This window comes from Crotalus tigris, unplaced genomic scaffold, assembly GCF_016545835.1.
Source record: "Crotalus tigris isolate CLP2741 ecotype Arizona unplaced genomic scaffold, ASM1654583v1 scf7180000017658.5313226, whole genome shotgun sequence".
NCBI classification, from domain to species: Eukaryota; Metazoa; Chordata; class Lepidosauria; order Squamata; family Viperidae; genus Crotalus; species Crotalus tigris.
This window is the reverse complement of record NW_024096545.1, coordinates 3,978,717-4,005,925: the sequence shown is the minus strand read 5'-3', so window position 1 is coordinate 4,005,925 and position 27,209 is coordinate 3,978,717. Positions and strand designations below refer to the sequence as shown.

The 27,209-nt window shown below is 38.6% G+C and overlaps 1 protein-coding gene across 2 annotated transcripts; it reads left to right on the top strand.

The window, feature by feature from the left end:
- On the top strand, positions 1-27,179 carry LOC120304798 (LON peptidase N-terminal domain and RING finger protein 1-like). 2 transcript variants are annotated; one of them, XR_005555837.1, is made up of 13 exons: positions 1-135; positions 1,206-1,426; positions 4,159-4,277; positions 7,473-7,595; positions 8,387-8,521; positions 9,914-10,037; positions 10,987-11,119; positions 14,743-14,857; positions 15,934-16,055; positions 16,958-17,116; positions 18,118-18,280; positions 20,041-20,183; positions 23,469-23,606. XR_005555837.1 is itself a non-coding variant. In XM_039335758.1 (13 exons), the coding sequence occupies exons 1-13, from the start codon at positions 29-31 to the stop codon at positions 23,631-23,633; spliced, it is 1,833 nt and encodes a 610-aa protein (XP_039191692.1). In that variant the 5' UTR covers positions 9-28; the 3' UTR covers positions 23,634-27,179. The 2 variants fall into 2 exon arrangements, 1 of the variants encoding a protein (XP_039191692.1); XM_039335758.1 differs by having other exon boundaries at positions 9-135; positions 20,037-20,183; positions 23,469-27,179.
- Positions 27,180-27,209: the final 30 nt, after the last annotated feature.

The window sequence follows — 27,209 nt, the reverse complement described above, 5'->3', positions numbered from 1 at the left end:
AAGCAACGTCAGGGGAAGGAGTCACGAGATGCCAGAATTTCAGAACGACGCAGAGGGAAGCGGAACGTTCCCGCTTACACTTCTTCCTTTAGGAAAGCAACTTCTTTGTGACGTCAAAGCAGGAGGAAGGAGGAGGTAAGACGACTCCCCCCCCCCTCCCGGTTTCTTTAGCCGACCGGTTCGCGATTCCCAACTTTCATCCCTCTCGGAGGTTATGAAACGTACTTCGCTACGTCTGTTTCGCAGTGGGGGCCGGCCGAATCTGGCAGCCAATCAGCTGGCTCTCCGACGCCATCACACGGGGCTGCTCCCGATTTTATGTAATATTCCGGCCTGGGGGTGATGGTGGCGGTGGTAATTTTGTGTGTTTTGTCTGTATAGAAGGTCATCAGAGCAATCCGGTAGCTGAAAACGGATTCGGCGTAAATAAGACACTATACTGCGTGGAGGCGGAAAAGTTACTGGTTTGGGGCCCCTCCTCCTTTTAATTCGTCCCACGCCGCGACACCTTCCGCCTCCTGGTCGCTAACTAGAAAAAGGATGCCGTCTCCTGCCAGGCTAAGAGATCGCCCCAGACGACATGAAGGGACCCACCTTCGGCGATCGTCTTCGCCGGCGACTGCCCATTGATTGATGGGCGCAAGAGTGTCGCTGAATTAAACAGTTAAGACTTGGAGGAAACCAGCCAGCCGTGGCCGGAGACCGCTAGACGCTCAGGCGGCGCGGGGAGAAGATGAAGCTGTTGATTTAGTAGTCGTTGCGTGGAAAGCAAACCCGGTTGCTGCGCGCGAAGTTAGCAGAAACTGACGAGTTTGCTTTTGGGGACTGGAATGTGCCAGTGCCTGGAGCGAGCAGCTTTTTTCCTTCGGGAGTCGAAGAAATTCCTCCAGGGGGCATAGGGAACTGCAAGGGGAGTTTTAAGAGCCGGCGGGTTACTCCGCCTTGCTGGTAGGACAGGGCAAAACAAGGGGGATGAAGTTCAGGTTTTGCGAAAGTGTCCCACTGGCCCTTTCGGCTGCCTTTGTTTGCTGCTCTTAGGAAGCCTCCGACCTTTGCCCGGTGCCCTCCGGACTCCCGTTTAGCCCGCGGGTCCCGCCTCCCGCCCCCTTCTGCCCGAGCAGAAACATGGAGCTCTTTCTCTGTCCGTCGTGTCGGCTGGTTCTCTGGGACCCGGTGACGGTCTCCTGTGGCCATTCCTTCTGCAGGAGATGCCTGGGCGAAACCTTGCCTTCCGAGTGCCGCCTCTGCGGGGAGAAACTCCTGGGCTCGCGGAGGCCGAGCTCGAACGTCCTCCTCGGGAACTTGCTAGAAAAGGGCTTGGATCCGGCCGCCAAAGTGGCCCGGTTGAAAAGGGACCTGCAGGAGTTGGTGAGCAACAGGGACTTCCAGGAAGCGCTGAGGACACTTCAGAAGGGAATCGACTTGGGTAAGGTTTGTGTGCTATCCAGAGGTGCTTTTTAGAAGGTGTTGCGAGGTTGAACGGCGGGGCGAAGGGGAAGGGAGACTTGGTGGTAGGCGCGGGGACCGGCCGCCAGGTGCTCCCTGGTTATGCAAACTTGCCACCGTCTCGCTGGCTGCATTGTGTAAGCAGGCGAGGGACAATTCTTGGCAGCCCTTTTCACTGACTTAGCTATGGGTTTCCTCTCCCTTGAGGCTGGTGATTTTACTGGTCACGGGCGTGATACAAACTTTGGGTGTACAGGGTGTCCCACTTGTGCCTTGCTGATGAAACTTGCGATTTTGTTCTTTTAAGCAAAAAAAAAAAAAAAAGACTTAACAATAGTTCGCTTCTGTTGCAGATTTTGTCCATGGAGGTGAAACAATGGTAATAGCCACATCAGAAAATGAAATATAAATCTAAAGTGTGTATGGTGATAGGAGAGTTAGTTGTTCCTGGGGATTATTCCTTAGGTTGCTTTAAAAATTCAGTTATGTAACTTGCTGCCCTCCTTTGCCACTGTTCATGGGTGGCAAAAATAAAATAGAGCGGATCTTTATAATATTTTGGTATCATTTCTGTGATTTGAGGTTTTGAAAGTTTCTGAAGTAACAGCTATGAGCAGTTGTGACTGTTCCCAAATTATGTGGGAATCTTAACCCTGCCTCCAATTTTAAGGAAATCTTACTCTTACCTCAAATGTTAAGGTGAGAGAATTCCTTCAGAGCACTATTTTCAATGTTGAAATGGTTATTATTCTTGTACACTACAGGTTAAGGTTTCATGGAGTCTTTATTTCTTTACCAATTACTGAAGAAGCAGGCATTCAACAGATGTTGCTTTCCTATTATGGCGATGTCATGATGATGATAGATATACCAAATTTCTTTTAACATACTTTTATGTTAAAAGTGTCTTTGTCGGGGAAAAAAAGTTGATCTTCTGTTATTATCTAGGGGAAATCATCTCATTTCATCTGTAATCTTAAAACTTACATTAAAGTCAGCTTTGGAACTGGTAAAGCTGATGCTACTTAAACCTTAGGATTTAGGAATGAGTAATTAAGAATCAGGCTTCCTTTTCTGATTCAGACTTTCCTGTGTGTGGAAGATGACACACCCCTCTCATTTATAGTGCACCAACAGCCTGTTATAAAATGCTAGCTCTTGTTTTGCAATGAGTCAGAGACAAGTGTACAGGTGTTTAAATCAACAAGTGAGCTTATACTGGAATATTTTCATCTACCCTGAATTTTTCTTACTTGGAGCATTTCTTCAATGAATATGGCTAGAACTCAAATTTAGTGGCCCTTGAATTTAGTCCAGGTACATTTATAACATGGACTATCAAGGAGCTGATAGCCTGAGCAATGTTAAACAATCTTCTGCATTTCAGCTTTTTACCATTTATACTATACTTTTCTCTATAAGCACAAAGCAGATGAGATGAAAATATGCTATCAAATTAATCTTGTATTTGGCATTTTTAAAAAAAAAATCTATTTTTTTTTTCATTTTAACTGATCCATGAAAAAAGTTTTGGAGATTAGGAACGCTTAGAACATTGTACAAGGGCAATTCGGAAATAAACCTCCATTTGGTTATCAATGACAGACACTCCAAATACAGAACTTTTATTATGCACATTAGAAAACTACAACATTACATTACTTTTTGACATCATCACCATTCAAATTGAGGAACTTGTCATAATGTCTTACAAGGTTTGAAATTCCTTAGTAGTAGTCGCTTGGTGCCAAATCTGGGCTACTGTGTGTGTGTGTGTGTGTGTGTGTGTGTGTGTGTGACCCAAAACATCCCAACGGAATTGCTTCAAAAGTTCTTGGGTGCGTCTAGTGGTGTGTGGGCGAGCATTATCGTGAACCAACACCACACCAGAAGTAGTGCCATAAAAAATCTCGCCAAATGTGAAGATACCAAAGGAGTACTGCTAGTGAAGTTCATGGAGCGTGGTCTGACCATCAATTCAAAAGTCTATTGTGAAATGTTATGAAAACTCAAACGAGCGATCCATAACAAGCGTCGGGGCATGGTGACTTCTGGTGTGGTGTTGGTTCAGGGTAATGCTTGCCTGCACATCGCTGGATATGGTGGTTCAGTTTTTTTTTTAAATTTAATGCAAGAAACAAGGACTAATTTTTATCTGATTTATACTACTAGAGAGTATTTGACAGCTAGGAGACTGAATTGTCTCTCTTGTTCCTTATTCCTCATTCTCTTAACATCTCTGTAATGGAAACTTCTTTGATAGGGACTTTCTGTCATTGAATAACTTGTTAATTCTGGAAATCTACTCAGTGGATGAGCTGAGTTGTCTCTTACCATTCACTCCTATCATCCCCATCCTCAGATGATAACAAGTACCATTGTATCTTTCCAACTAAGAAAACAGTAGATCTTTTCCTTCAGCACAGAGTTGTTTGACAGAATAAGCCATCTTATTGTATCAGAATAAGCTATCTTCAGATGATTTGATCTGCCTTTCATCTGGTGGATAATACTTGAGATCATCCTTCTTGTCAATAAAGTAGAATTAAAAAAAATCTAGCTAAACTTATTGGACATGAACACAGCTGATTCTAGTCAATAAGTCTCTTTCTTGGAGATTTTCTTTTATTGCCTTGGTGTATATAACTGTACAGTGTTTGTTTTTTATTATTTCTTGGGAACAACAGTAAAATGTTCTGCTTCCTCCTACAGCTCCAGACGATCTTACATTAAGGGTGTGCAGATCAGAGCTTTATGTGGCTTTACAGCAGTATGAAGAGGCTCTTGAGGATTTGGAGATTCTATGCAAGCAGAAGCCAGAAGAATGTAAAGTGAGTCGAGTGTAAAGTTGTGTGTTGTGATCCAGAACAAGCATATGTTCTTCCCAACTTTTAAGCGGTGAGATGAAATAGCATTTCTGGAAAAGGCTACATTTTATCTCAGTTGCAATAATAGTACATAAAATGAGCATATTCCTTCATATAGTTCAGGGGTAGGCAACCTTGGCTCTTTTATGAGTCGTGGAATTCAAATCCCAGAATTCTTGGCTCTTTTATGAGCCAAGGTTGCCTACCCCTGATATAGTTGCTTATTTAAATACAAAATAGGCTTTCCCTGGTTCTGCATAAGCCAATGTTGATCCATATGCTCTAAAAAGGATTAAAAACCATTCGTCTGCTAAAGAAGAACTTGAACTACTTCTGGAAGGTTCACAGACTTCAGCTGAACGTTCTCTTGTAGTCAAAGAGGAATTTACCAATGTTTCAATCAATGCTCAACTATAGGCTAAATTTGCAGTCCGGAGAATTTCTGGGAAATATTGAATGTTTGAGCTTTGATTTTGGAAAATCGGGGTCTTAGTTAATTTTGCAAGACTACCTTGTAAAGATTTCCCCATGTTTATCCATATTATTCTCCCTGACAATAAATTTCTCCACAAAAAATAGACAATATAGGTTGTTTCCTATTTAGAATACTATTTGGATAGGACAAGTGTTAGTGAGCTGTCCAGAAAATTCCCACTCTGTATGTCAATCGGGAGGAACACGTGATGGAATCTGTATGGTGACATCATGATTAGAGGCAAATCTCTAGTCCAGTGGTTCTCAACCTGTGGGTCGGGACCCCATTTGGGGTCGAACAACCATTTCACGGGGGTCGCCAAACAATGCAGTCTGCCATTTTTTCCCCCTTTTCCTTAGCTGTGCTACTCCCTTTTATTCTATTGGCTTTTGAAAGCCAATAGAATAGACTCTCTTGAATAGAGTCTAATTCTATTGGCTTTCAAAAGCCAATAGGAATTGTCCAGGCTGTCTCTGCCCTGCTGAGCCCACCAAAAGTCCCATTCTGCAAACGGTGTTGCACCAGTTGAGTAGTCCTCGACTTACGACCGGTTGAGTAGTCCTCGACCGGTTGGGGTCGCGGCATTAAAACGGTTGAGAACCACTGCTCTAGTCCAACCTCTTCTGACAGATATCAGTCTATTTCGAGGAACCAAATACCGGATGACTGATTTATTGTGGCTTATCCCTCCATCTGTATCTGCCAGGCTTGAATGTAGCGTGGAAAGCTCAAGTAGAGAATTTAAAATCTTGATTTACATAAGGACAGAACAACCCTTTCTCATCTCTGCTGATAGTCCCCCTTTACAGTCCCCCAATATCTGCATCACTAATTAGTTCCATCTCACAGGAGGGCCTTTACTTTGGCATGTATGGATGGTCTCCCCACAATGGAATTTGTGGGTAAATATAATAGTATTCCTTACCAAGACCTTTTGTGTGTTTACATAGACTTTGAAACTGAGATAATAGTGCACATACTTCTAAAATGTCTCATCTACCACTTTTAGCAGTTAGAGATTATCTTTCATCTTAATTACAAACTATTCCTTCCCCAGGTATAGTTAGTGCAAGCATGAATAGGTTTTTATTGGATGCTATGTAAATCTGTTTTTTAACTTCTGTATGTTTGGTCTACAATTGTATGTTTTTAATAAACTGAAGAAAATCATGAAAACTCCTCCCCTTGCATGCTTTGGGTGGAGGGATGTTACAATGCAGGTTTATAAGGGAGAGCTTACATTGTAGAGCCGTGATTAATGTTTTGCTAGTTTGGCTTCACCATCATTAGTAATTTGAAAATACTGTTTTGGAGCACTTAACATTCTTCAGTTGAGCCTATGTTCAAACTTCATGGGTACTCCATCACTAATTTTTAAAACTTTTTTCTGTCTTTTGATATTTGTGTATTTCCAAATAATTTCTTCGACCCCCTGAAAGTACATGCACAAATATGATAGTTGCTATTCAGTTTTTACAATAATCAAAGCACTGATTTTTTGGGGGGAAGTAATTTCTATTTGATCATATTGGAAATAAGGATTATATTTTAACACTTGCCAGACTTCTTCTTTTAGGCTCTGTTGAAAAAGCACTTGAATCTATGTGTGTGACAAAGCAAGAATGGAAATCTGTGTGATTGTCATTTTGCTACATTTTCGGTATGAACATTTTGAAGAAAGGTTTATGGTAATAATGCATAGAATATTTTTGAGGAAGGCCAATTTTATTTGCATTTTCAGATAGCTCTCTTTTGTTTTAGCCTTTTATTTTCTTCATATTAAAGAAGTGGAGAAATTGCATTGCTGCATTAATTGAAGCTATTTCATAGTTCTCTTGTAAATATGTTCTTCCCCTTCATCCTTTCTACAATGGGTTTTTTTTTTAACTTCCCAAGTTCTGTTCTCAGAGTAGCTTGATCAAGTGCTGCCACTTGTTGAGATTAAAAATAGTTTCCTTTGAGTCATACTCACATCCTAGTACCTTAATATGTTCATGAAGTTTTCATGGGTCTCCTAAGTTCTATTTCAATATTATACCTAACCAGCATTTTGAATATTTGTGTAATCCAAAATAAAAATGTTCAGTGAAATTCTCTGCCTCTTTCTCTGGTGTGTTTGTTTACATATTGATATACATATATACAAACCAACACATTGGACATTACATATACTTGGTATAGACAGTTCTGAGCTAGATGCATTGAGTCTATACTTCTGGTATACTCTTTTTGACCTGGGAGTGCGTTAACTCCATATAGCATCCATCTCAGCACATATCCAGGAGTGCTGGTGGGAAAGAGAGGCTTTAGCTTTTGTGTCAGATTTTCTGATCACTGTTTTCCTGCTCTTAGGGATTGTGGAAGTTGGTGGAGAGAATGATCCCTATCCTGATTGCCATTTTATTGTTTCAGCAACATCTTTCACTGTAGCCCAGTTGACAAATGACAAGTTAGAGTAGAGGGAATATAGCTGGGTGATTCGTTGGTCCTGCCAATCATGGGAGGAGGATTTAAGTAGCAACCTGCCTACTAAACCAGAGTTTACACTGAGGACTACATAATTGGTTGATTAATTGACTAAACCTGCAGCCTTTGGCATTATGCAAAGCAATCTGCAGCAGTCGCTGCAGAACGTTATGACAGTTCAGGAAGGCAACTGAAATGTGTTTCGTGTTTCTTTTCAGGGCTTTTTTAGAAAAGGGAAAGTGCTCTTGGACTTAGGGAAGCAATCAGAGGCCCTGCTGCAGTTTCAACACTGCCTTACACTGAACTCCAGTTTCCATGCTGCTCAATATGAGATAGAAAAGGTAAGTGCATTATTATGACTAAGTACCTTGAGATTAAATGTTGGAAGCTTAATTGGTTTGCTTAGGAAGAGGCAGCGGTTTTGTTTTGTTTTTGAGATTTCAGTAAAAGAAGATGAGATTCTTGTGCTGTAGATGATGGAATTTATGAAGTTGTATCTAGTCATACTTTTCCAATTGGGTATCACTCTTTTTTTAGAAAGTTTGTTTTGTTTGAGAATTGTTAGGGATAGAGAATTGTTAAACTACACAGAAATTAAGATTTAAATGGCAAAATATGATTGGATGTGTCTATGGTTGCACACAGTTTGTCATTTTTGTGTACTGCTGGGCAAAGTCTTACAACATTTCTGAGAGGTGTGGGTCATAATGTTCACTGTGGTCTGAATCACATTTTGGCCTTAGAATGTAGGTCTTTGCTCACCCCTAATAAATATATTGTTAGGCAGGTTGCTTTTGTATTGGTAAGGGTTATGAGAAGTCACTTCTCTATGTAGTGGAGTCTCTTGGACTGAACAACTTTAAGCAGGCTGGCTGGGAGTTCTGAGAACCGAAGTCCACATATTTTAATGTTCCTGAGATTGAGGAATACTGGTTTGGAAAAGAGGATTAAAAAAAAAACTTAACTGATTTGATGTCTTGACAAGTATAGCATGAAGAAAGTGAAGCCTGTATCTGACTAGCTTCATATTTAACCAACTGAGAGACATGAGCCTTGTAGACTGCTCAGAAGTTGGATTCTACTGTGAAGTTTCTCCTTCAGAATGAACTAATGTAAAATCTTTCTGTTGCAGATTCTCACAAATGATGCCTCCCCTACTCCTGGTACTGTTATGGAGTTGAAGAACAACGGTAGCCAGAACTTGGAAAGTTGTAATTCAAGGGAACAACTGACTTTTCTTGTGAGTTTTGAAGAAAAACCCCTACCGGTAAGTTATATGGGATGATACCTTACCAGTTCCAAATTTAGAGATGGTGTAACAAAAATATGTATTTGTATGTGATAGGACATTGGTGAAAGGGTTTCCACGTGGACTGTTATGTTTCATATGTTTCCAACCACATCAGGACTGTCCACTCATCTCTAGTTTTCTCACTTATAGCAATTCCTGTACATTCATCTGTTCACAAAAGAACTACCGTACTTTCCGGCGTATAAGACGACTTTCGCAAGCGGTAAAATTGGCGCTGAAGTCGGGGGTCGTCTTATACGCCAAGTCATCTTATACGCTGGAAATTACAGTAGTTTCCGGCGTATAAGACGACTTTTTAGGCATGCGACTTGGCACCGAAGACGGGGGTCGTCTTATACACCAGGTCGCCTTATACGCCGGAATATACGGTAGCTAACATTTGTAGGGATTGGGGAAGCCTATCTTACCTTTCACAGAGTTGTATTAACTTCTTTACTTTTAAACAATATCTATTTTTAATCTATAATAATAAAAATACAAGAATTAAAAACAAACATTAAGTACCATAATGTATTCTAGTACAAAAAGTAAAGCAAAGATAAATCAGGAAATAATTAAACTGTAAGAAAAACAATACAAAAATAACAGAGGAACAAGAAATAGTTTAAAAAATAAAGTTAATGGAGATCAGAACATTCAAATATGCAACAGCATCAGATCCTAGTTTTTCATATTTTGATAGGTTCCAAATTTTCAAGCTATCATTCAGTATTACATTCATATATTTTCCTCTTATTTATTAGACCACAATTTACAATCTTCTGAATTTTAAACGAAAATGATTATAATGCAGAGAAGGATCAAAACCTGCAAGTCTAAATTCTCAATTATTAAAGCTTTAACTGTTGGTGGTTTAATAAAACACATACTGTAACTCCTTAATCCAAATGACATGCAATTACCTTTATCTAGTTTTGTACAATTTTTCAGTTGTGAATAAAATGAAACTTTAACAAGTTTAGGAACTTCACGTTTAGCTAGCCCATCAGGCCCAAATTGTCCAATAGACAGATGTTTCTGTTATGTACTCTTTGTGGCTCCATTGATTTGGTGAAGTGATTAAAGCTACTTTATGTCTGTGTAGAATATGTGGACTAGTACATATCTGAGAAATTCTAGTGTAAGAAATTTGATTCAATCTTTATACAATTCCCTTCTTAGATGTGATCACACTTCATTGGAAGTAGAAAACAGTATCTAGAGAAGGTGTCATACTATGTAACTATATCAAGAAATAATACGTGTACATGAGTAAAATACAGCTTGGGAGTATGTGGTGTTGTCTCTGTGTTTTCCTATCTGTACTTGTGACCCTTGGTTTGGTGTTTACTTTTCTTTATTAAATAGGATATGAAGAAAGAAAAAGCAATTTGGCTGGAAGGAACTATGCCTGATCATAGCAAGGCAGCACTTCCCATGTCTCAATGGATGAGGAAAAAATTCAGCTCAGATCTTTCTGCAAATAAAGAAGGTGAGTATATCGATAAATGTTTACAAGTCCATGTTTTTTTTTAATAAGATTCTTGTCTCTGCCTAGGAGAAATAATTGATGCCCCTAATTACGATAAATTATTTTGGCCCTGTGTTTGAAAATCTTGTTCTGTCATTTGATCTCCACCACCCATCACCCAGCAGGATCACGTTACGCAGGTTCTTTGAGCACGCTCCCCAAACCCTGGAATCATGTGACTGTTCTCAAGGGCAAATTCCGTTACAGGAAGCCCCAGGGAATCATGCCTGTTGTATATCAAGGAGGACCTGATTAGATTGCACTGTTTTAATGCTGATCAAATGTTAGGGTAGAGAAGGCAGCCTGGTTTAATGTTAAAATTAACTACATCACACTCAGTCCAGCATGATTTACAGAAGAGACCTGCTTCTGTATATACTGGATCTTTCTAGTGATTTTGGGGTCCAGCTGGAGATGAATATAATAATATCTATCTGAATCTGCACCAAGTGGTATCCCGAATGGGGTTTAATGGCCCAGGATACATTGGCTCCATTTCTATTGCTGTTCTGGGCAGTTATTTCCAGTTTTAATTTATGGTCTAATTGGAACATTTTGTGGATTTTATTGGAAAACAGTAGTACGTATAAAAGAAGGCCCTTTTTTTCATCACTGAAAGGGATTATAGACTTAAAGTAACATGTCTGGGCTGCAGGAGTAGAGCTCCAAATAGATATAAGTGGCCAATGTTCACGTGAAATTAATTGCCACTTGGCGTAACACCATAATAGACCCTTGGTCTTAAGGGGGAGGGGAACCCTACAAAATAGCTTCTTGCAAGTACGTAACTTGATCTATCCAGATCTCTGCCCTTGTATACAAAAAGTGGGATAAAAGTGGGATTCAGTGAGAAGGTGGTCAGTGTGTAATGTTCATAATCTGTCTTTGGCTCTTTCCTTTTGTGAACCAGATTTGGATGAAGAGGAGGCCTCACCAGAGACATCAGGAATTAGATCACCAGATACAAAATCTATAGAAGACCATTGCCCAGGCTTCCTGGGCTTCCTGACTACATCAGACTTGGAATGTTCTCTTTGTATACGGTCAGTTAATTAAAGTAATAAGAGCTGCTGGGAAAAGGGTTTTGAGGTACAAATAGAGTATGAGGTATCTTCTTAGGGTTCTAACCAGTGGTGGGATTCAGCCAGTTTGCACCACTTCGGCAGAACTGGTAGATAATTTTTTGTTGCCTAGGCCCAGAATGGACTTCTGGAAGCGGCATCCACACAGAGAACCGGTTGTTCACATATCTGAATCCCACCACTGGTTCTAACCAATAGACTTCGGAAAAAGCCTTGGGGATAAACTCTCTCCTTATTTGTTGAAGAGTAAAGAACATGTTTTGAAAGGTATTTGCACTTCCTCTTAGTATATTAAATACATCTATTTCAGACATGTCAAACTCAAGGCCCGGGGGCTGGATGCGGCCCGCGAAGTGGTTTCATGTGGCCCACAAAGCCATCCTGGAAACAGTGAGGGAACGGCCCCCACTGCCTTGGCCCTGGCCTAGACCATCCGGGAGCCAATCTATAATTTTGTGGTGGCCATCTTGGCACTTGCCCCAGTGGACCATGCCTTGGCACTTGCCCCGGTCCCACCCCCTTCTGCCAGAGACCCTCAGATCTGTCTCACTCCTGCCCAGGCCCCCCATAGACACTCTTGAGGCGAATGATGTAGAACTGGCCACGCCCACCCAGTAGGCCACACCCACTCCATCCACGCCCACCCAGTAGGCTGCACCCACTCTGGCCAATCCACCCGGCCCCCCAGGGCAACCGCAATGCTGATGTGGCCCTCAGTGAAATTGAGTTTGACACCCCTGATCTGTTTAAAGTACTATTCAAAATTATATACGTTTTTGTAAATAGAAAAACCATAAAAACCATAATCTGTATATTCTTATTCAAAATACACTCTAAGATCCAGTGTATTTTGTTGGACTGCTTGCTAATCATGTGCAAGAATGCACACTCAGGTTTTCACCAGTCGGAAATGAGACACACCTCGTAGGAAACACGAAGTGGTACCCCACTGCGTGGTATGATATCAGAAAGTCTTTTTCAATTGTTAAAAAAAGAGGGGGAAAATAGTGATGGTTACATACTGAAGTTTTTGTTAGAAGTACAGCTTAGCATTAGAATTTAAAATAATAATTTCAACAATCCAAAGAGTTAAATGTGGCTATTTAGGATTGCTTTACATAAGACTAGCCCTACCATGAAGCTTAAGGATCTCATATCATAAATATTTGATAGAAAAGTAAGGCAAAATGAGCTTGCTTGCAAAACCCTCCATCTTTGGTCTGATGTGGTTCTTGCCCTCTTAATCCTCTCCCCAATTGTAATGGTATGGGTGAAAGACCTTGAGACATGGGGCAAAGAAATTATAGCTAGGTCTGAAATGCAAAGGGGAGACTGGAAGATATTAAACAGACATGCAGACCTCAGTGCCTGAACATTTACTGTGGAAAGGCTGTGAACAAAAACCAAAACTGGGTTAGAATGTCCTGACATTATTCAGTACAATAAAGGGATGGGTGTCTGAAAAATAACTCCAGACAGAACTTAAAGACTTCTTTGACCCCTGAAATTGTTATCCAACTCAGTGTGCCAGTGTAACATCTTTTGCAGAGTGGTACTATTTTGTAATGAACTGAAATCTGTTTCATTTGAAGATGGATATTCCAAAGAAAGTAAAAGAGGAGGGGTCTTTAGCAGTTAACCTTAATTGATTTATTTTGCAGAATATATATTTTATGTGGAAAATAGAAATACTGGCTGTATCATACAATGGCCCAGTATGATGGAATTGGAGTGGAACAATTTGGGGACTGGTGTTGAAAAAATAGAGAAATTGTAGAACAATGTTTTTTTTCACATAATTCTGTTTCACAGTGTGAGTATTGTAGTTTTTTAATGTTAGCATTGGAAATTGCAATCACGTGACCATTGTAATGTCATAATTGTGAGCCAGGCCTGCAACAGCCACAATTTTGTGGACTGGTTGTAAGTCTCCCTTGTTCAGCACCATCATAACTTCGAATGGTTATTGAATAGGTGGTTATAACCGAAGGACTATCTGTAATTGTCAGGTGTATTAGGAATCTTAGCGTTCAACTCTTGGAAGATGATTCAGTTAAAAGTAAATCTTCAAGAAAGATTCACAAAGTCTTTAACAGGATATATTGATTTAGACTTACAAGAGTTTGAGCACTCAATACTTTTCACTTGAGAACCAATTTATCTTACCTTACATTGTAGTGGAGACTTTTTCAATTTCTTTGCAACTTCTCTCTTGTGAACCAGGAAGAAGGTGTTTATTTCAAGTTAACACAGGAGCTTGCTGTTTACAAAACCGTCCACCATTGCAAAAGTTTTCTTCTCACCCTGTAAACTGATTATTATGTTTTCCATCATATATTTCCCAAGAAAGCAACATATTTCTCTTGATATTATTGAATTGTGATGCAGATAGAATGAACTATATGGATGAATTTTTAAACTCTCTTCTGCAAAATCCTTTGGGTCTGGCAAGAACTTAATGGGATTCCACGAGAGACTGAGAACAAAATTCACTTGAAGGCAGTCACTTTATTGCTAGAACTTTGTCCCAGGATCAGGGATCCTAGGAGTAATAACAACACAATACTTTTAATTAACAGGCTCTATGGTCTTGAAAAGTCTAAGAAAAACCTGGTTTATACTATTGTCAATCTCATGAATATTCAGAAATCCAAATAAAAAGCATCTCTGACTGTCCAGCCTTTGCTTCAACAAATCCTGCAAAAAGGGGTCCATTATCCTGCTATTGGTTTTGCTCTGAACACAGTATTCAACCAGAATCTTTCTTCTTATCATAATATCTAATTATTCCATCTCTCATTCTCTGGGATAGTAGAATACAAATCATTCTTCTGAGGGATGCTGAGACATACGATAATATTTCCCTCTGCTCATAATTTTCTTTCAAACTGAACATGTTCAGACTCCTCAGTTTTTTTTTCCTAGCACTTAGTTACTAGTTGCCCGATCATCCTCATTGCTCTTCTCTGAACTGTTTCCATTTTATCTTAAATCAGGTGCCTGGAATTGGAGACGGTCTTTGAAATGGAATCTGATCAGAGCAGGGATCTGTTGTCATTTTGAAATCGAAGCTTCTTGCATTTATCCTTTTTACCCCCTGTGTCAAAGTTCTAATTCATATTTAGCTTGTAGTCATCATTTCCTCAAGTATAATTACCAAGCTAGGTAATAACTTCATGCTATGCCTTTGCATTTGAGATCTAAGTGAAAAACTCAGCCTTTGCCTCTGTTGAATGTTATGCTGTCATTTTCCATTCATTTCTTTAATCTGTTAAGATTATTCAGAAATGTACTGCTGTCTTATTAGGTATTGACATTCCCACCCTGATTTGTGTAGTCTATAAATGTAATAAGCATTCTTTCCATCCAGGTCATTAATGGAAATGTGCAAGAATACTGGGCCCAGAGCCAAACTCCGTGGCATCCCATTTGATATCTTACTTCAGTTTGAAGCAGAACATCGATTGATGAGCATTTCTTGAATTCTTTCCAGCTACCTAATAGACAGGCCATCCATCCCATACTTAAGTAGCCCGCTAATGAATATGTCAATGCCCAACGAGAGATGGTCTTTTTCTCTGCAGAATGTTGTATGAACCTGTCACCACCCCATGTGGCCACACTTTCTGCAAAGAGTGTATGGAGCGTTGCCTAGACCACCGACCCAACTGCCCACTTTGCAAGCAAAGCCTGGGAGAGGTAAGAGGGGGGAAAAAAGGACAATTCTCTGTTGTTTGCCTTCAACTGCTGGGTGCTTTTGTTTATGTAATCAAGGAAAAGGAGAGGACAACCAGTTCTGTAGTCCCAATGCTTCTGAAGAATATTACATTTTTGCAGTTTTTGCAGTTTTTCAGGATTTGAAAATTGGTAGGTATGTTCTTCATCCTTGACTTTCATTATTGACTGGTGGGTTTTTTTTTGTTTTTGTTTTTGTGATAAAAGTGGCCTTGATTAAGATAGTGTTTCTGATGTGTATGAAAGCACATCTCCTGGCAGGTACAAATATTACAGCAATTTGTTGGTTTTCTTTTGATGTAAGCTGGCCAGAGTCACCTGGTAGCAAGATGGACAGCATACACATTTAATAAATAAAATAAATTAGCTTCAGCATTGAAAATAATTTTGTATACAGTAAGTCATAAGAGTTAGCCATAGTACTTTAGACCAGTGTTTCCCAAACTTGACAATTTTAAGGCATGTGGACTTCAACTCCCAGAATTCCACAGCCAGCAATGCTGGCTGTGGAATTCTGGGAGTTGAAGTCCACATGCCTTAAAATTGTCAAGTTTGGGAAACACTGCTTTAGACTATCTCATAAAAATGTTAGGCTTATCAAGGGCTAAATCAAACAGATTTATTAATTATTGCTAGGTATTAGCAAGAATTAGCACAAAACCAATTTTGTATTTGGCATTAGATAATGAACATTACGTATGGACAGTTGCTCAGGGTGGGATTTCCAGAGGAAAATATTTGCACATGCTTTCAGTGGGTCACCTGAGCCACAGTTTTATTCTTTGGGAAGATACTTTGTTGAAAGGGGATTTCAGTTCTGTACAATTCAGAACTGGATTTTGAAAAGAAAAAACTCTGCTCTTAAAAGCTGGCTAAGTACAAAAGAGGAACTCGGGGAGCAGATTGTCTTCTGCTGAATGCTTTCAATCTTCCATTCTACAAAAGTTGTACTTTGTGGGATTAAAATTCATAAGCTATATCTATAAATATGTGTAAAATATATCACGGTGATATAATTACGAATGTTTGATTCCTTCCAGTATCTGAGAGCTGGAAAATACACGACTACCATTCTGCTTGAAGAATTGATGACTGCAGTCTTCCCCTCACAGCTGGCAGAAAGGAAACTGGTCCACCAAGCTGAAATGGTAGAACTTTCAAAGTAAATATGAGCCTTTTGGCTGCATATGCTATGTGTAAAATCCTGGAAGCAGAAAAGTTATTTTACAGCAATTGGAAAGTATATTTGACAGTTTTATTCAGTTCTTCTTGCTACAGTTAGGAAGATCACTTCAGGTCCCTTTTTAGCAAGATGAACTGGTTTCCCTAACTTCATTCATTGCTGTTTATTTCAGTTATTAATCAGAAACAATTAATTATCTTCCCCAGCACTTTTAGCATTTTCCAGTATTTAGAAAACCGGTGGAGTGTGTTTTTTCTCCCTCTCTCGTGTGTTTTCATACATTCACCTACCATAAGGTAAGCTTTAGATAACCCAACAATCTTTTCATAGTGATCATAAGTTATTTGTTTATTCCTTGGCCACCCTTGCTCCATAACACGTGCCTCACACTATCATGTCTTCAAGCCTTTTTCTCTCTGTGTCTTCTTTAATCTGATATCAGAGCTCTACTGGCAATTCTCCCCACGCCTTATTCCAGGAATACCTGTAAGTTTGAATAAACTCATTTAGAGAAATACAGCTCTCTTTCTATAAGGGGAGAGTCCAAGTGATGATGAATGTCCCTTGCAATGCTTGATGGGACAGATGAACTAGATAGTGGGTTTATAGAACACAACATTTGGGTGATCTTTACAGTTCATGGAGGAAAATGGGCATGTAAATCTAATAAATATATGGCTGCTTGGTAGATTTAGTAGTCCTCATGCATTTTTTTTATCTTTTTGAGCAAGCATGAAGGGTTCACCTGAATGTCCTTGTGTTCATGCATAAAAGTTATCCAGCGGTATATTCTACTCTAAAGTCCTCCTGTTGATTTTTCAAGTTCCTACACACAGTCCTTTTGTTGATCATGGTCTTCCCCCCCCCACTTTCTTTTACAGCCTAAACAAGAATATCCCCATCTTTGTGTGCACCATGTCATTTCCAGGTCTTGTATGTCCTCTGCATGTGTTTGAACCTCGCTATCGACTCATGATGCGAAGATGTCAGGAGACTGGCACAAAGATGTTTGGCATGTGCATGTATGAAAATGGAAAAAAGTAAGTGACACGGAAGGCCCAGGGCTGCTCAGACTTTTTAAAACTTCGGTCTAAGCAGAGGTTGAATCCCCACAATTTTGGGGTTGGTTGAATCAATAGATAGTAGAACCATACTAAAAAGAACACATTTAACTTTGTTTTCTGAAATTCTATACATGGGTTCTACTTGGGATTGGGAGGCAGAGTCTCATCTCCCGATTGTAACCGAATGTTCTCTTCCTCTTCCTTCTCTCCTACAAAACTTAAATTTTTAGAGAAGTGAAGTAGAAAACTCCACTGAGCTTCATAAAATCAAGTTGCAAATCAGCTTTCTTTGATAGATGCCAATGATTAGGAAGAATATAATCAGAATCTTAAACAAATAAAGGAAGGGATGTTGATCTGTTTCTTTGCTGGTATCTTTTTTACATGTTAGTCTGCACTTAATGTTTATGAATGGCAGGTAGAATAGAGATGATCACCTGGCCATTCCCTTGATATTTGTTTACTATGCCAGCTCTGTCTCCAACATCTGCGTATTGAATAAAGTCTATTGCTTGTGCAGGGTGACTTTTTGCAGTGTTTTGTCTGCTCACAGCGTAAAAGGAAGGAACCTGTGCATCTGGTTGAAAATGTGATTATTTGGGACTATGCAGGAGTTCAAGAAACATGTTAAAAGCGTGTTCTTTATCTACATTTGCTGGATATGCGGTAAATGTAAAGCCTAAAAGGTAGAACTTAAAAGTTTTTCTTGTTTGTGAAATGCTAGAGTCAAATGGGTACAATTGAAAGGGAATCTGTACTGGAAAATTATTCCAATATTTGATAATGATTGAATTTTAATTTAATTACATTTAAATTGTATTGTTTTTGAGTTTGGGTCCTCGTAGGCCGTGCCATTCAATTCAAAGCATTGGCATAGTAGCATCCCACAGGTTATATAGCACAGCAGAACTGGAAAAGAAGAACTGTAAATATGAAACTTCCTTCTGTCCTGCATTAATAAGCTTGTCTCTTTTCAGCTTTGCTGACTATGGCTGTATATTGGAGATTCAGAAAATAGCATTTTTTCCTGACGGACGATCATTGGTGGACACTATAGGCAAGAGGAGATTTCGAGTTTTGAGACGAGGGCACAGAGATGGCTACAACACTGCAGATATTGAATATTTGGAAGACAAGAAAGTGAGTAGTCGTTATGTAAAGAGTAATAGCAATAGCACTTAGATTTATATACCGGTACCACTTCATAGGGCTTTACAGCCCTCTCTAAGTGGTTTACAGACTCTGCATATTGCCCTCAACAATCTGGGTCCTCATTTTACCAACCTCGGAAGAGTGGAAAGCTGAGTCAACTTTGAGCCAGTAGGAATCGAACTGCCAAACTGCAATGTCCTAAAGATCTGGCTAAAACAAAAGGAATGATATGCACAGGGTGTCACTTGATATAGGTAGTTCTCTACTTACAGCCATAATTAAACTCAACATTTCTGTTACTAAGTGAGACATTTGTTAAATAAATTTTATCCCATTTTACAACTTTTCTCGCCACAGATGTTAAGTGAATCACTGCAGTTCTTAAGGTAATCACACGGTTGTTAAGTGAATCTGGCTTCCCCATTGACTTAGCTTGTAGGAAGGTAGCAAAAGGGGGTCACGTGACCCTGGGACACTGCAACCATCATAAATACGAGTCCATTGCCAAGCATCTGAATTTTGATCATGTGACCATGGAGATGCTGCAAAGGTTATATAAGCGTGAAAAATGGTCACTAAACTGTTGTAAGTTGAGGACTACCTATAATTTACAGTTGTTAATGATTTATTGAGTTTGTATTTCACCTTTCCACCAAAAGATGGCATTCAAGGTGGTAATAAGTAAACAGATACTAAGATGAACAAATGTAACATAGCTGAGCTATAAAATAATTACTTGAACCATGCCTACTCTTGTTGGATCTTATAGGACCGATGGTAACAATTGGAGATAGATTATTCAATTTGGCCCTCTGCTGTTTTTTTCATTGATAGTTTGGTGCAGTAGATGTATAAAACCAGTAGAAAAATCTATCATATTGATTTATCGGTCTGCACTTTCAAATGATCCCTCACTGTTAGAAGAAAAGGCACTTTTTAAAATGTTGTCTCTGTTCTTAGAACATTGTGACAAAGTTAGGACAATCTCTGCACCCCACCCAAATACAGCATTAATTCTTTGATTCATTGGTTAAAATAGTCACTTGCCAAGCTGGAACTTTCTTTGATAATGTACTCATGCATAGCTTCTATTCACCTTGCTTCTTTTAGTAAGAAAGACTGTTCTTCCAGCAACTACCAAACAAGTCCATGTCTGCCTTAAGAAGACTCTCTTTTCTTTAAAAAAGCCTTGGCAATTGAAATGCATCTTCCTGTCTCCTCCTCTTGCTCCTTTTAATGGCCTGTGCACTAGCCTGCTTGCCCCAATATTTGCTTTCTATCCCATCCTTCTGCTCAGCGGTCACTATTGCCAATAAACTGGACTTGGACCTGTTCTTTTTTGCAATGACTTTAGTAGTAGGGAAGAAGCATCTGGCCTGCCCCCATTGTCCCAGCACCTTCCTTTCCCACTAGTCTGAAAGAGTTTCCTCAAGAGCATTTCCTTCTCTTATCTCCCACCCCCAAACCAATTCTGCACAGAATAACACATTTCATTCTGTGTATGGAGCAAAACATCCAAGCGCATGTTTCAGTTTTGGCACAGACCACTCAAAACCAGTTTTTTTTTCAAGCATACAATATTTTACATATCCCTGCTACATGGCAACCACATTTGAGTTCTACTTGGTTGTTAGGTTTTCTCCCCCACCGTCTCTTTTGATCTCAACTGTTGTTCAAATTCTTTCATTTTTACTTTCAATATGCTTCATTTTGCTTGTTTTCAACTTCTGACTTTGTGATCTAGATAGAAGGAGAAGAACAGGCGGAGCTCCAGAATTTGCATGATTGTACCTATGAACTAACCCAGAGATTTTATGAACATGGGGGCAGAACGTTTAGACAGCTTGTGATGCATCATGGACCACTTCCTGAAAAAGAGGAAGACATACAGGTATTGAGACTTGTTCTCCCCAGGAATATAAAATAATCTGCAAGGGAATGAGATCAGACAAAAGGGATATATAACTGTCAAATATTATAACAATAAAGATACTCAGATTTCATTCTAATTTGGAGGAGAATACAGAGGATTCCCAGTCTTTGAAGGGTTGTAACTGTGTTAATTATCCTGTGTTGGCATGGATTCTATTCTGATAGCCTATTGTAATAAATTAGATAAGTTAGGTGTCCACAGAGTTAAGCCATGTTGACCATTTATTGATTATGTGCCATCAAGTTGTTGATGAATATAGTGTAGCGTAGCGTAGCGTAGAGTAGAGTAGAGTAGAGTAGAGTAGAGTAGAATAGAATAGAATGAAATAGAATAGAATAGAGTAGAATAGAATAGAATAGAATAGAATAGAATAGAATTATAGAATAGAATAACAGAGTTGGAAGTGACTTTGGAGGTCTTCTAGTCCAACCCCCTGCTTACTGAGATAGAAATTCTGTTTCCTAGATACATGAGCCATGTCATATTTGGTGGTGTTCCATGGTACACGTAGGGTTTTTAAAAAAATCTTGTGTTCATATTCTAACTTTTTTAAAAAAGCACATCACAACAGATAAATAAATGCTGTGCAGCCATTCATATCTTGTCTTCATTTGTCCTCTCTAGAATCTTAATGCTGCATTTCTTAATAGATATCATAGAAGCTATTTTTTAATTATTTTCTAGGAATTAAATTACCTTGAATTTCAGATTTAGGTTCATGTATGTAAATGCCTTCTGCCACCTGCCTTCTGTACAGTATAAGTTGAATGAGTTAAAACAACAATTCCCTGAAATCAAACTCAATGTCCGATGATTATATGGACCCATGGAATCCATGAGGTTTTCCTGGCAGGAATGAAAGTTATTTTCTATTACTTTCTAGGATGTGTTGTTGATTTCTTAGACTTGCTATTGCCCTGGGATTTCCAGCAGTATCCCATCCAAATACTATGCAGGTCTATTATTACACATTTTTTTCAAGATCAGCCAAAGAACCTAACAAAATAACTTAGCAGTTTAAAATGTTGCATTTTGTACATTCATACAATTTTTTTAAAATGTATTTTTAGCTATTTGACTAGGTAATGCCCTTTAAATGCAGTCCATAGTATTAGATTACCATAAGGCTCAAACCATTCATGATATAGTCTTAGAAATGCTGCCTTCCCAAGTAAATAATATTAGACATACTGCATTATCATAACTATCCATGTATATTTTTCTTTCTACAAGCAGATAGATAGCCTTAAGATAACTTTGTACTTGAACATCATAATTCTCCAGGAGTGTAATAATAAACAAAGTTCAGTGGCAAAGTAAATTTAGTTTAGAATTAATTAACCTATTAATATCACTTTTCTGTCTAAATAAATTAATTAAAGGAATTATGACCTTGGGTTGCTGGAACCTGCAAACCTTTCTCCTCAAGTAATGTGAGACTTAACAGCTCTAAAAGAAATATTGCTTCTTTGGGGCTTTTAAAATAGGAAGTTTGGGCTCTGTTTTAAGGACTAGAAAGGACATGCTACTTTGAGCAATTTCGCCATGGTGATTATTTTAAATATTTCAGTATTAAGTTACTATTATATTACCAACATTAATTTAAGTTATTAGTAGGTTGTATTAATATTACACCATATCATTTATTAGTTGCATGAATAATTTAAAGAATTGCCATTGCTATAAAATTCTTAGAATGGCATGCACTTAAGAATATTATATTAATAACCCATAAAAAGAAATGATGCACACAGAATGGATAGCATAAAACTGGCAACATCTACAGAGCCATAATGTTAAATTAAGGCAACTTATAATATGAAGCAAAATGCCTGAACAACTGGATAATAGTCTTGAGTTTGGCCTAAAAAGAATATCAAAATATCAGCCATGTTTTATCCAGTACCTTACACAAAAGTGCCATGAAGAAAGAAGAAGCAAGTGTTTTTACTTCAGTCATCACCCAAGTAACCTTGCATTGTCTGGGAAGGATCCTTTGATGAAGATGGCAGCAGCGTTTAGCTGCCCTTGAAAAAAGATAAGCAGTGTTGCTCCTGGCTTGTCCTTGTGGGGTAGACATATTCACTACAGGGGACAGGACCAGAACAACATTAAACTACAAAACAGTTATAGGCTAGGTATCGGACTATGTCAGGGGTACTTATGACTTGTGGAGTTCAAGTCCCAGAATTCCTGAGCCAGCATGGCTGGCTCAGGAATTCTGGGAGTTGAAGTCCATGAGTCATAAAAGAGCCAAGGTTACCTACCCCTGGGCTAGGTGTTAGGAGGGACTTCCTGACTGCCATATGAAAGTTTGAGTGCTTCTCCATTAGAAGTCTTTAGAGAGGCTAGATCAGGGGTAGGCAACTTTGGCTCTTTTATGACTCATGGACTTCAACTCTCAGAATTTGACTCAGGAATTCTGGGAATTGAAGTCCATGAGTCACAAAAGAGCTGAGGTTGCCTACCCCTGGATTAGATGATCATCTATGAGACATGCTTTACAAGGAGAAATGGTTCTAGGTGAGATGACCTCTTCTTCAAACTATGCGACTCTGTAAAATTCCAGGGCTGTAACTGGACCGAGAAGCTGAAAAACATCCTAGAGGAAAGTAATGGCAAGTCACATATCTATTTCTGCCTAGAAATATGTTTTACTCAAGTATTTAATTTCCTGTCTGCGAAAAACTGAATCAAGTCTTATCTACTTTTCATTTCTAATTACTTTCAGTTTCACCTCCTAAAAATGTTCCTTCTAAGGCATCGATGGTATCCTCAACATGTGATTATTTCCATTCATTATTCCTTAACTAAGGTTGTATTATTGTTTTCCAAAGTCTCAGTCTTTAAAATAAGACATAAAATCAAAATCTGAATTAAATCAGAATTATTAAAAACAAAACAAAAATGTAATTAGACCAAACAGTTAAAGGCTATTTTAAGAGGCTTGCTTAGGATCTTTAAAAAAAAACTTGCAAACCAATTAGGGTTTTAACAAATAACTGCACTCTGGTCACTTGTTATTTATGGCAACAATAGTCACATTTCTTCTAATGACTTTTACCATGAGGAATGTAGAAAAAAGTATACTTTCAAATAACCTGAATTTAGGCTATTGAAAATCAGCACTCAGAATGAAAGCCATTGAAAAGTGTTAGGATAAGTGCAATATGGCCTCTTGAATTGATTGATTGATTTATTATGCAAAACGAGTTGATGTATTTTCTGTTATCTTCTCACTAGGCATTGCCAGATGGACCAGTTTGGTGTTGGTGGCTTGTATCTGTCTTGCCCCTTGAGTTGACCCACAAATTGACTATTTTTTCTGAAACTTCCCTGAAGGCACGACTAACCCAACTAAAGCATATTCTGAACATTCTTCTGGAAAGTCGTGACTACAGCAACTAATATTTAGACTTGCCACAAGGATGTTTTAGATAACATAGAAGGCAGAGAAGTGGGGAGTTCCAGGGAAGAAATGGCAAACTGAAGACGGCTGGCAAAAAAAATGGAACTGACAACCACAGAGGAGTGAACTGGTGAATAGACCAGTTCTTCACAATTCTTCTCCAGCCAAAGAGAGGATTTGAGATTGCCCACAAGTACTCTATACAGTTGCTCCTCACAATGCCAGTGTGGTGGCCTCCAGAAGTCCTGGGACTGCAATTCCTAGAATTTCCAGCCATCACTGTGACAGGGAAATTCTACCAGTTGTGATCCCAGCACATCAAGTGGATGCCAAGTTAAGGTGGTCAAAGCCTTAACGTCTTTATTTCCCTTTTTATTGTGATTATTTTGTTACTGTAAAACTGACTTCGGCTATAGTCCTTGAGTGAGGACCCTGAAACTGGTCTGCAGTTGTAGCAAGATTTACTACAATAGTATCTAGTAGTAGCAAGATTTTTTGAATGGGTTTTGGACTGACAGGGCTAGAAGATTCAGTAGTAAGATGAGAATTGTATTCAAGTGAATACATTTCTAAGCACCTTACACCCATGAGAATAATAAAAGTACAAATGCTGGTACTTTCCTGAGAAATTTTGCCTTATATCACATATTGATGTTTGCGTGGGACTATTCAACATATTCTTCAAAATGTATAATGTCCTTTCCAATTTAAGTAACTCACTGCTATTGATTGTAGGGTAAAAGCCAACTCAGAAATGAGGAACATGACAAAAGGGCTGATTTTCTTTCCTTTATTCTATTCTGATTGCTATTTAATGCTATTTAATTCCAAAAGGGATCAGTTACAATGATGTATGCTGCTGAAGAAGGTAGATTAGAATACTTCTATAATAGGATAAGAAAGGTATAAAACCTACACTGGAACAGATAATGTGTAGATGTTCAGGAAGTACAATGATTTCTCACCATTGCTCATGCTGTCTAGTGTTGGTGGGAGTTACAGAACATTTGGAGAGCTATACTTTCTCACCCATCTGAAGCAGACCGTTTTAAAGATTTAATTCACAGAAAATGCCTAAAGGGAAACCTGAAAATGAAAATGAAATTGTGGACAATTCCCATGGGATAAAATGAATTGCTAGAGGACTAACTATGCCTAAAATGTATAATTCAGGAATTATTCTAGGTTTCAAGATGGCAGAGTATTCATCTGAGCCAATCTGCTGCATACGGTGATTGTACGTGCTGTTAGGCAAATTACCACGAATATAAAACGTTGGATATATATGTATATAATATGAACGGAGCACACGTACACATAGGTTTAGTATAGGGAATGTCTGACTAGTTCATGAAAGGGCAATCATTTGTTCATGTTTAAGAAGACATGGGATTTTTAAAACAACAGTTGCTAAAATGATTGCTTTGTAAAATTTGCCAAAGATTAGAATTATTCTTAGATAAAATGTTTTTGTGCTCCGGCACCAAGAATATGGATTCTGAGAATGAACAACACTGTACAATACAGATAGTCCTTGATTTATGACCATAATTGGGACTGGAACCTCTGTTGGTAAGTGATGCGGCCATACAATTTCCCAGTTTTATGATCTTTTTTGCAGCAATTGTTAAATGTATCCAGCTTCCCCCATTGACTTTGCTTATTAGCAGCTGACTGGGAAGGTGGCAAGTGCGGATCACATGACCCTGGGATCCTGCAACTGTGATAAATAAATGCCGGTTCTCAAGCACCCAGGTTACAGTCACATGACTGGAGAAAGTAATGGTTATAATATGAGGACCGGTCATAAATCATTTTTTAAAGTACGGTGGTAACTTCAGATGGTTGCTAAACAAATGGTCCTAAATTAAGGAGTAACTATTCTTTTTTTTTTTTTTGCAGATTTTAAACCTGCTGTGATATATAGCTGTGTTGGCTTTTAATTGTACTTAAATTTGTACCTAATAGTGCACCTGATAACAATGTATTGACGTAATTTAAAATTGGCTTGTCTCTGCTAGTCAGAAAGAATTAAAATACTGTAGTAGGGCATATGCTACATTATTATTTAAGCTGCTGCTATCTTGTGCTACTGCTGGTTTGACTGTTAAGTGGTTTAAGAAACTCCTGTCCAGACTCAGATACTTTCTCAACAAATTGTAAAATATTCAATCTGGACTACAGATTATCATGTCTTCCCATTGGACAATTGCTCTTGTGCCCTTCCACCTTTCTGTATCAGGCAAACAATGGCCATTTTCCTTTCTCTGGGTGGATCAACTTAAAGATATATGTTAAAAATGTATCTTGGAGAGACTTGGACAGAGCAGAGCCAGATTTTAATCCTTCTGTAGATATAAAAACTGGGTCAACGTCTTTGGGCATCATTGTCAACTCACTCAGGAAGTTGAAAACATCTATCTACTAATCCACAATGGCCAGTATGATGACCAATAACCTTCAATGAAGAGACCTTCATTTTGCAGTGAATTGCTTTGGGATAATATTACATACATACACACACACCAAACAAACAAACAAACAAACACACATACACTCTAAAATATCAAAGGAGGAAGACTTTCACTCCAGCCTGTAAAAGTCTAAATGGCCTGTAGGTTAATATGGCTACTTAATTGCTGAGTGTGAAGGTTTTCTACTTCAAATAACAAATTAATGAAAACAGTTAAACAGAAATAGGGGAAGCTTGGAAAAACCAACAGCTTTTAAAAAGTGCAGTTTTCTTGGGCGTCAAACCAGCAACATTGTGAATTAGCAAGACAATTGTTTCACCGATTATATTGTAGTTAACAAGAAAAGTTTGAAAGCTATTAGAACTAATGCTAAGGATTAGTTCAGTTGAAGAAATGGTCCTTCCTCTGCAGAGTATCCAGTGAACTGTTGACCTTCAGCTGCAGCAAAGTAAAAGCATCTTGGCTCAAATAGAAAGGAACAATCGCACCAACATGGAGAAAAAATGTATATAGTTTATGATTTTTAAAAGTAAAGTTGGGGAGAAATGGAAACGATATATTTTCTCCCATTAAAGTCTTTTGCTTGCCTTAAATTACCGCGTTGGAGTTTTGTTTTTTGTTTTTTTGTACTGTAAGGGAAGAGGAATTCAACTGCCAAATAAGGGGCATGTGATCCATATGCTTTCCCCCATTTTGCATTTTTCTATATTTATTTGGAACCGTTGGGATAAATTATAAATGTTGAATAGAATTTAGGTTTTTTTCAATCTTTATATCCTATCCTTGTGATAATAGGCATCTGATATTTATAGGGCATAATGGAGATTTAATAGATTTTTAGAGTATTTTATCATGCTACCACCAGCTGCTTATTTCTCTGCTTGCTTCCAGATGTCATCTTTATAACCCACTGGTGTTGAACTCATTCTTTTGTATATTGTGCCTCCTCAGAATAATGAGCTTCTTTAATTTAAAGATATAAAGTGGTGTTGACGGGATGGAGCAAAATTGCATGTTTGCAATTTGTACTTACTTCATGTGTTATGAAATAAAATACTGGTTGGAATTAAATACCCTTGTTTGTCTGGTCTGAAACATTGG